Consider the following 10,520-nt stretch of genomic DNA (forward strand, 5'->3'; position numbering starts at 1 on the left):
GAAAATCTTTGAATTACTAATTCTTCTAAAAGACCACGACAGTCTGCACGCGAGTGCGGTCTGTAACTGGAGGTCTTATGTTTCGGGCAGTTAACGTAAACCTTTTGATAAGGGTTTGCGCTTGACTTCCCAATGGCTTCTGGAAGTCTGAATTGAAAGTAGCTGAATTCAATAAGACACTATGAATCAAGGTTTAGACGTGCGGCCCAAGTATAGTCGCCTAGACACAAACTTTCTTTCAAATCCTTTGGGCAACCTTACTGAAATGGCCAGGTGGGGGAGGGCGAACAAAAGAGGCAGAATCCATTTTGGCATGAACTACTCCCACACAGTGGTTTAGGCCCATTTGTACGCACTTCTGGATTCAATAACCTGTTATGAACGTTGTCCCCTTTCTAGACACCATTTCACATAGGCTATTCTTACTAAGATGAGAAAGATCATAAGTGTGAAGACAGTTCAACAAGTGTTAATAAAAACCGCCCTTAACCTTAAGGGACCTGAACTAGGCACCAATAAGGAGTTTAGGTCAATATTAACAAAAGAGACTTCACCTATTCCGTTATGATTCACAACCCCTTACTAACCTCAACTTCTTAATAGTGGTGTGATTTACAGCTCACAGTTTGTCCCACTGGGCGTGCCAAAATGTTTGTTTTGAAGCCCGGTGGTTAAATGTGCTTCAGGAGAAAAACTTCTACAGTAGGTCCCACTGGGCGTGCCAAAATGTTTGGCTCTAATTTTGCTGCAGCTGGTCAACAGTCTCTTTTCTGCGCGGGCGTGCCAGCACCGTTCGGGTGCGGTCGTCGGGGGTGTCCCTTGACCTGACTTCTTTCAAGCGATTGTAGACGAGGAGAGCACCAACCTCGTCATGGGGATTCTTTCTGCCTCGTGGTGAGGACTTTGCTGAAATTTCTTCTTGTTAACACAATCGATACTCAATATTGTAGATCGAGCAGAGCGACATCACCGGGAAGTGTTGAGATCTTGCTAAAGCGTGACTTTAGCTTGGCTGGGTTGCTAGGGCGTTACCCTTGCTTGGCTGGTTCTGTAACCGTTGTGGTCGCGGCACTACCGTCGGCTCCCGAGGAGACTAGGACCGAAGCACGTTGACAGAGGGTTTGGTGGCACTGAAAGTCGGCTTCTGAGAAGACTAGGACTAGGAGTATGATCACCGGTAAGAGAAAGAGAAGGAGAGGGAGAGGAGTTGCTCTTAGAGAGGTTGCTCTAGAGAGAACTTAGATCATCTTAGAGATGTTGTTGTTGAATGTGAATGTGTGTTTTAGAATGAGAAGAGAAGGTGTTTATATAGGGAAGAAAAAGAAGAGTGAAATGATGAGTGGAAGAAAAATAATGAAAGTGGAATATGAAAGTGATTTGTAAAATATGGAAAAGATAGAGAAATGATGAAATGAAAGCAAGGCATGAAGGTGCAAAAACATGGAAGTGATGATGATCTATTAAAGAGATTGTCTTGAAAAATATATCCAAGGAAAAGAAGAAAAGCATCTAGCTTTCTTCATGTGGGTAGGAAACATGAACATGTGAATATTGAGCTGGTTTTAGGTCAGTTTCTGCCCCTTTATTCCATCAATTATTTCTCTAACAAGACTTCAGAATGAGCTTTCGACTTCTTCATAAAAAATGTTCCACTATGAGTGTAGATCACCCTGGTAAAATTTCAGAGCTTTTCATATAGTGGTTGGGCCGGAAACGCTGCTGGACCTCTTACAGGTCCAGTTTTCCAGTTTTGCTTCTGTAGAAAATTGGACTGATTGTTTGAAGGCCTTCCACTCAAAACAATCTCTGGCACTCTTCATAAGAAATGATCCTTGGGCTGTCTAGAATGGATCTGGAAAGTTTCAGCACATTTCGATTTCATTTGGTTAGTCTGCCACCCCTCCTTCCTTGTCTAGCTCGGTTTTTCCTAGCCGAAGTAGGAAAATATGCTAAAGTTGACTTGTCATACTTCCATAGTAGGCTTTATTTAGCCTCTAAATATATATTTCGAGCTTGTCGACAATATATAGCTTGAGCCACTGACATTGTCTCAATCTCTCCAAGACACGCCTTGTCAGGCCAAAATGTTCATTTTGGGTCCAAACAATGTTAACGTATGACATGCATACAATTGCCTTAAAAGTTGTAAAATGAGTCCTCAAAATAGTAATATTAGTCCTCAAAGTGGTAACATGAGTCCTTAAAGTGGTAAATTTTCTTAGTTACTACATGAGTCCGCAAAATAGTAATATTAGTCCTCAAAGTGGTAAATTTTCTTAGTTTACCATATGAGTCCTCAAAATAGTCATATTAGTCCTCAAAGTGGTAACATGAGTCTTTAAAGTGATAAAAATAGTTGATGTATGAGAAATGTTAACATACCATAGCTTTACCCAATGCATGTGTAGGCTAAGTTAGCCATAATTTTACTAAAGGCCACTCCAAAACGAAGTTACTTGACCAAAATAATTCCTCCGGCATCCCAAATGTGAAATCTTCTGTTCTTTAGGCCCGGCAGACTAATCCAAAGTAGAGCCCAGATAAGGCAAACACACCATTCGGCTTCGAATCTCATTAATTGACTCTTAATACATAACTTCGTTGTTAATTTCTTTTTTAGGGATTTCGATCGATTTCATTGTTAACTTCATTGTTAATCCCCCTCTCAGTTATCATTACTTAGATAATAAATTAAATTAAGATGAATATTGGCAGCGGTTGGACGAGATGGAGGTGAAGAGGGTCCCGAAAGAGGAAGGGAGAAAGCAATTTGAGGTAGTGGACAAGGGTGATGTGGTCATTTTACCTGCCTTTGGAGCTGCAGTGGATGAGATGCTCATCTTGAGTGACAAAAATGTTCAAATTGTGGACACTACTTGCCCTTGGGTTTCAAAGGTAGTTTTTTTCCCCCTCAAAAGTGAAAAATAAAAATGGGGTCTGGTAATGTCATCTGGGTCTCTTTGTTGTATGAAGGTTTGGAATACTGTAGAGAAGCACAAGACAGGGAAGTACACTTCAATTATTCATGGTGTATATGATCATGAGGAAGCTGTAGCAACTGCTTCATATGCTGGAAAATACGTTACTGTGAAAAATATGGATGAGGTATGCAAGTGTTTTGTACTCAGTCAATACCTGTTGGCATTATCAGAACTTTCAGCTTCATTCTTTCTGTTAGTGAAGGTACAACTTTGATTTTTGTTACAGGCATCATATGTGTGTGACTATATTCTTGGTGGTGAACTTAATGGGTCTAGCTCAACTAAAGAGGCATTTCAGGAGGTGCAATTTTGTTGTTCTTGCTTGCATGAACTTTGCTGCTATTTTGGGGTTCATGTAGGGTGTTACTGTTTTATTGGCTTTGAATGCAGAAATTTAAGAAAGCAATTTCTTCAGGGTTCGATCCGGACAAAGATCTGGTTAAATGTGGGATTGCAAATCAGACTACAATGCTCATGACTGAGACAGACAGCATTGGTTAGTTTTATAATGTTGGTTCATCTTCGAGAACAAATGATTAGTTGCATACTAACTTTAACTTCATACCAATATTAATCCAACAGGAAAACTAGTAGAGAAAACAATGATGCGCAAGTATGGAGTGGAGAATATCAATGACCACTTTGTGAGCTTCAACACAATATGTTATGCGACTCAGGTAAGTTCTTTCTTAGTTTATGGTTTTTCTTGTCTGATTTCTAGCTAGTTGGGTTTATCCAAAGTTTGTATGTTGCATGTTAAACATTGTGTACATAACTTTTCTTTCACTATCTATCTTGTTTACAGATTAGCTTGAAAGCAGTGTCTTCATCATAGAGCTATGCATATGATTTTTTTTTAAATGCTATTATAAGACTTAAAAGGTGTTATGCCTGTTTTTCTAACAGGAGCGACAAGATGCAATGCTCAAGTTAGTTGAGGAAAAGCTAGATTTTATATTAGTAGTTGGAGGGTGGAACTCAGATAACACCTCTCACCTACAAGAGATGGCAGAACTTCGCGGAATTTCTTCGTATTGGATTGATAGTGAGGAGAGAATAGGCCCTGGAAACCGAATAGCTTATAAACTCAAAGTAAGTTTTTGGAGACATGATGTTCTATTTTTTGTTCTGGATTAAAAGATCAGATTCAGTTCTATTTTTCCATGGCTCTTGTGCCTGTTGTAATTTGTTTACTACATATTTGTTATAGCACGGCGAGTTGGTTGAGAACGAAAACTGGCTGCCTGAGGGTCCTGTGACTATTGGTGTGACATCTGGTGCCTCTACTCCAAATAAGGTATTTTTCCTCGTTGTTGATGATGCTCCAAACTTTAAGTGCTGTCACTGCAAGTACGTGAAATTTCCTAAATCATTTTATCTTCATATTTCCTAGGTTGTTGAAGACGCTCTTATCAAGGTGTTTGATATCAAGCGTAAAGAGGCCCTGCAACTAGGCATAATCTAGGTTAGGCATGACTAGACATAGTTCTTCGTGATTCTAATGGCCATTTTATGTGCGTGTTTGTGTTTCCCTCGATGTTTGTGAGTTTGATTGCTGCTGAGATCCTTGTGGTAATTGAGGCCGTTGAGCTTGCTTGGGTCCAGAAATGGCATCATCTTTGGCTAGAGACGGATTCCATATATGTTGTTCATCTTCTCTCTTTATCATCTAGTGGTGTTCATTGGTAGTTTTGTACTTAAAGTTGCAATGGGGCAACTGTCTATCTCTCCATATATTGAGAATGTAACTGCTCATGATGAAAAATCTTGGTGGTCCTCCTTTCCTGAGTTCGCTGTAGCGCCTTTTAGGCAGCTGGCTCCCTTTCTCCAATGTGTATGGAGGTTGTTGTTCTGTTGTATTACTTTAGTTCGTCTTACTGTCATTGTTCTGCTGTACATCTACTTGGTTCTCGTCAGTTTTTTCATGCTAGGATCTGCCGTCACTGCATGTACTCGGTTCTCTGTTCCATTAATAAAGCAGCCTTATTTTCTTCTTTTCTTTTGAAAGAAAAGAAAGAAAGAAAGACTCGACATATTTCACAGTACTAATTTATTGTCTAAAGTATTTGGTTAACTGAATCAAGTTCATCTTGTTCAAAGTTTAAATTAGGACTTCATTCTCATCTTTGCCCTCCAAAGGAAAATTTTGAAATAATTCACGGTCTGTCGATTGAAATGATGTGAGGCTAAAGAAACAAAGAAAGAGTGCTAGCCAAACCAGTGTAAAAGAATGTTACAATTTTCCAATACTATGATATATATATAGCTGTTACATATATGTATGACAAGTTCCAATGGTGGAGAAACAACTGTACATAGATAAGAGAAATGTTCTTAAGACTTGGACTTTACACCAGAAAGCAGAAGGCCAAGGGTATATAATGCTTCTATGTATACATCCAGAAAATCAAATTCAACTGCTCTGCTTTGCCTATGTGTTGAATTCTGCTTCAAAAAATAGTTTTGGATGAAGAAAGGTAAATAAACTGCTCCTCCATTCTGTTCTGGATAAAAAATAGTTTGATGTATATCCTTGTTTGGAGTGGACAATCATTTAAAGTGGTATCTGGCATTTTCTTCAGAATTCAGACTAGCCACTAGTGCTATCAGATTGCTTGGAAAGAGATGAATCAATCAATTCAGGAACCCGATCAAGCAAGCGATTCATCTCTTCTGGAAATTCACCCTTTGCTCGGTTAGTTTTTCCTCCTACGACCACTGCTGTTCCATCTTGTAAGGCCCATATCTTTGTCGAGCAGAGGAGAACAAGCAACAAATGAATGGCTACTTTAGGCAAGCAGATGAATACTGGCAACAATACTTATAACAAATCACAGAAACCAATACCAACATAACATCAAGGCACTCTTAAATTGAAAAGGTTATTCATGCTGGAAATGGATGTTTTAGCACCAATTATAATATATATCAACCACCAAGTGAAGTGCACAAGATTCCAGAAAAATTACAGATAATTTTGTTTATAAAACATAAGGAGAAGTTCTTGAAGCAAATCAATTTATTGAGACAAAATTAAATGCAACAATGAAAAGCATATTGTAATCAATGACGCATATAAATAACGAGTGGCCTAAGTTTTGAAACCAAATGTAAAATAGTTGATCCTTCAGCAGAACTGGTGTACATGTTTCAAGTTTATAAACAACATTTTATACAATGTAAATTCTCACCTGTGAATGAGATAGAAAACTGATGCAAGTTGTGAGCATTAGAGCACCGAATCCAGCATATACAACCGGCACTCCCGGGTCAGTCTGATAAGGAAAATTTTAGTTTCAAGGCTCAATGAATGTAGCTCAAGAAAGTTCTATAGGGTTTTGTACAATAAATTTTTAGTCATCACCTTCAGGGCAAGACCGCTACTCCCAATTGCATCTACAATAGTAATTTTGGAGCCATCGATTTCAATTGGAAGCTTGGAACCTGGTCGTCGAACTCCAACAAATTTCCCTTCTTGATCATACAGGACAATTGATTGTAGATCTCGCAAAAGCATTGATCTGAAATTTTGAAGGAAGGAAAAATTAGTGTACATAAGTAACAACTGACAACAACCTATTAGCAATAATGGTGAGTGATGTTGTAACTTGAAAAGCTATCATTTTATACACTTCAATTTACTGAAGCCAAAACACTTTAGATAACCCAAAAGACTGCCAAACAAATCTTCTCGACAGTACTCCCTTTTATTTCCCTTTTCAAGGGTGAAGGGTGGTGGAAATGAAGTAACCTCTAGAAGAATCTTAATCTAAAAGCCTTAGGTAGTTGTCTAAAACATCAAGAAGAAAACAAGTGGAAGATAACCGTCCAAATTCATTTGGGTGCGTGTGTTTGGTGGGGGTAAGACAATGGCTTCCTATTTGGGAGGTCATGTTGTTCGAGCCCTATCAAGGGTGGAGAGGGGTGGGGTTAAAAAAAAAACAAAAAAGCCCTTCTAAATTCATTTCAAATGTGCTACTAGAGAAGCAACAGTTGTAAGAGGATCACATACATTCCCTTAACATTAGGAGCATCAACATCTCCAACAGGTAAGAAGGTTCCGTAAAGCTTCTTGTCTCCATTGATCTGAAGAGGTGCCACAGCCAAATTAAAAGGCCCTTCATTATCCTTGATCACTTGCAGTGCTGAAATACTCCAATCTGTCTGGTATATGGTGATCCCTCCATACCTTAAAGGGTTATTTACACTGATTGTTTTCCTCAGCAGCTCCTTCCCGTCTAGGTCCATAAGTGAAAGATCAGTATAAAATTGTGATACCTGTAACAGAAACCAGGGTGAAATGGTGAAAAAACCTTGCATGTAGCAGTCAGGAGCAATAAAACTAAGACATCAATTTTTCATTATAATAGTTATAAACAGAATATGCCCAAACTAAAGAGGCAGAAAGGAAAAAAAATGGAACACATCTTAAGCAAGCCTTTTGATCTGATCACCAACTTTACTTCTCAGCAAAAGACAAATTGTTCACCTCTCCACTGTCAAAATAGGTCATGTAGAACTTGTTTACATGAACCTCAGTGTTGAAAGCATCGGTTGGAGTAGACAGAAACCCAGATGGGCCTAAAACATCTCCTACAACAAAATTCAAACCCTGTGGAACTGTAACTGCTCCTTTGAAGCTCCCAGTTGCACTAAGAGTTCCACCTACCATTATCAGCAGCATTGCTAAATGTACTCCAATAGGGGCAAATCGTCCAGCCAACCCCCTAAAGGCATATAAAGAAGGTCCCTTCAAGAATACCTATAAGGATGAAACTACTCACAATTAACAGGTAGCTGTAGACGAGGAGGTAGTAATAACCTATGCAAGGTGATATCCAATATCAATGTAGAGTAAGTCAGTAAACTATCAGCAGTAATGAGACAGATAACCCATATGGATTAATTATTATATCTCATTTTTGCATTATTCTCACAGCTAGCAATAATAAAATTTCAGTAAATTTTAAATTTTCAAGGTATCCTACTGCATATAAGTAGAAATTACCATATGATGGCAGTAACTCTGTGACATTGTTTTCAGATAATATACCCTAGACCACTTGAGCAATTGTCATCTAATGATACTTAAAAATTTGAAAAGAGAAACAAATTCAAGAATATGAAAGAATATACCTCATATCCAGCTCCCATAAGAATAACACCCAAGTCCTGAACAGAAGCTCTTGGCAAAGACTCTGAAAACTCCTGCTTCTGGATGGCCTCAGAAGACTGCAAAAAACTCCATCTGTTTTCCCCAATTAATGCGTACGTTAAAAGAAAACTCCCAACTCAGTTTTAGGAATTATGAAAGAATTGGATAAAGCAATCAAACCTTCTTGCAACCTTGACTAGAGGTATCTGTGTTGTGTAAGTGCAGGCCATTAGTGATGCAGCCAGGAGAGCCAATGTTGCAAGGAAAATGGGAGATGAGTACATATGGTCAAACCCAAGGGCCAAAACCCATCTCCAAGTGAAAATTCCCAATATAGGATTACTTTCAGGGTATTTATCGAAATAATGATCCGGGGCCTCACCTTGATCAATGAAAGTTCCTGCACAAGCATCACATCCACACATAAGCCCTAATTACAATCTCACATGAAGGTAGGGAATACAAAAAAAAAAAAACTCTCTCTTTATTACTCATCTAACAACCTATGAAGTATTGAAACCATGTTTCTCAAATTTTCTCTCAAAATTGGGTATCATTAGGAGCAATAACAAGAGGATTAATTGGGAATGCTTATCATCTATACTTTCCTAATGTAACTATAACACCTCTTAAATGAATGAATTACCTTACCACCTCAAAATGACGAACCAAGAAAACAACTTTCCTATACTAAATTAGTTAGAGATAATGTAAGCAACTGCAAACCAAGTTTAAGAGGTTAAAAACCAAAACTTAACATACCGAGAGCCATGAGACCAGCAATGACAAACATTTCTCCAATAGCCAAGGGCAGATAAGACAAAACCGACAAAACCTTCCTCGGAAGCCTCTTCATCGAACCCATCACCCCACTCCCTGACTTGGCCGGAGCTTTGTCGCCTCCGGTGGCGCCGCCACCCTTCTCCTCCAACGGTGGCGGCGCTCCTTCGGAGAGTATAATCTTCTTGCTTATATTGTTGCTTTTCTTGTTCTTGTTTTCTTGAGGGGTCTTCAGCGTACAGGTGACCGAGAATGAGAGAGGTGTCCTTTTGAAGAACTGAGAATTGTGGGGCGAGAATGTGGGTTTGAAGGTGGAGTTGAGGAGATGGGATTTGAGGAAAGAGGTTCTGGGTAGACATGGTTTGGGGGTTATGGAGGGGTTTAGAGCCTCCATTGTAGAATGGAGAGTTTGGGAAAGCTGTTGGGGTGTTATCTGTTCCAGAGCTCAACTGTCATTTGAGGGACTGGCGTGTAACGACCTGCAGTTTTGTTAGTTTATCCTCTGCAAGGGATAATTTTAAATTTTTTGTTTTGTTTTTTCTTTTTTCATTTTTGTTATATTGTGAGGTCCTCTCAGATATTTTTATCGTAACAGTGAGTCGTATCAAATGATCACAACCTATTAATGATAGGATGAAAAGTGAAAATAATGAGTATATATGCAAACGAAAATGTTCTCCTGGTCAGCAGCTGACCAGGGATTGTGTGGTCACTCACCGTCCGATTTCAATCGGACGGTTGACAGCTAAGTGATGAGAGCTGTCAACCGTCCGATTGAAATCGGACGATGAGTGACCACACAATCATTGGTCAGCAGCTGACCAGGGGAACGAGACTATATGCGAAACTCTAATTTTAGTTCAAATGAGCTAATTTGTCCACCATAAAGTCTCCTTGAAAATGTGCACAACAGAGATTAAATAAAAAACTTTATAACTCTCCAAGTCAGGTTTCAATATCATTAGTTTCATTTATAAGAATTTTGGAAGCCGAATTGTCCCTCCAAATCTTCCAAAATGATTTCTAGGGGATACATATATTAGTTGTCTAATGGTAGTTGTTTTTGAATTAAGATTAGTAACGTCTTTCAGTTGTGATTCCTAATGATTGTATAGTAATATTGTGTAGTTGGAGAGTTTGTTTCTATATAAACTGAGTTAGTTTTATGTGGTATCAGTTAAGAGTAGTATAAATTGGGTGTACCAGTTCATAACCTAAAGTTTAGTATAAGTTTAGGATCGTAAATGCGCATTGTAATAGTGGATGCATCTCCATGCCCTCCAAAAAAAAAAAAAAAAAAAGGAAACACTAACCTTGAACCCTAAATCATATTCCTTTTTTAAACTCAAAGTTTAAAAGAGTAAACAAAATACGATTAGATTTCTTTGGGCTTGGTCTACAGTTTTCGGGTTTTGGTCTAAGTTTGGCTCCAAGTTTTTGTGTGTGGGGCTGATGACGGTGGCTGTGGTCCTTTTGATGCCCTTCTAAGGTCTAGGCCTGGACATCTTAGACCTAGGTCTTATTTAAAACTAATCTACAAATTGTTGACAAACTTGAATCATGATTTTTATGAGGAATTGGTAACCATCTTAGTTTGTCACTGC

General features: G+C 38.7%; 2 protein-coding genes across 2 annotated transcripts in view; one reads left to right on the forward strand and one right to left on the reverse strand.

Moving 5' to 3' along the window:
* The window catches only part of LOC133738601 (4-hydroxy-3-methylbut-2-enyl diphosphate reductase, chloroplastic-like), a 31,493-nt gene extending 26,473 nt beyond the window's left edge, over window positions 1-5,020 (forward strand). The window contains exons 3-10 of the mRNA XM_062166173.1: window positions 2,716-2,895; window positions 2,974-3,105; window positions 3,208-3,282; window positions 3,372-3,477; window positions 3,564-3,658; window positions 3,888-4,073; window positions 4,192-4,278; window positions 4,375-5,020. Coding sequence (XP_062022157.1) covers window positions 2,716-2,895; window positions 2,974-3,105; window positions 3,208-3,282; window positions 3,372-3,477; window positions 3,564-3,658; window positions 3,888-4,073; window positions 4,192-4,278; window positions 4,375-4,446 — 933 coding nt within the window. The 3' untranslated portion in view covers window positions 4,447-5,020. The remainder of the gene's footprint in view (window positions 1-2,715; window positions 2,896-2,973; window positions 3,106-3,207; window positions 3,283-3,371; window positions 3,478-3,563; window positions 3,659-3,887; window positions 4,074-4,191; window positions 4,279-4,374) is intronic.
* Window positions 5,021-5,212: 192 nt separating this feature from the next.
* Window positions 5,213-9,411, reverse strand: LOC133738600 (cytochrome c biogenesis protein CCS1, chloroplastic). The gene is made up of 8 exons (XM_062166172.1): window positions 8,899-9,411; window positions 8,317-8,536; window positions 8,118-8,229; window positions 7,471-7,743; window positions 6,994-7,259; window positions 6,346-6,502; window positions 6,173-6,256; window positions 5,213-5,727 (listed from the first exon to the last, which is right to left on the reverse strand). Exons 1-8 carry the CDS (start codon window positions 9,308-9,310, stop codon window positions 5,572-5,574), a joined length of 1,680 nt encoding a protein of 559 aa, XP_062022156.1. The 5' UTR covers window positions 9,311-9,411; the 3' UTR covers window positions 5,213-5,571.
* Between the last annotated feature and the right edge of the window lie 1,109 nt (window positions 9,412-10,520).

This window comes from Rosa rugosa, chromosome 3 (assembly GCF_958449725.1).
Source record: "Rosa rugosa chromosome 3, drRosRugo1.1, whole genome shotgun sequence".
Taxonomy (NCBI): Eukaryota; Viridiplantae; Streptophyta; class Magnoliopsida; order Rosales; family Rosaceae; genus Rosa; species Rosa rugosa.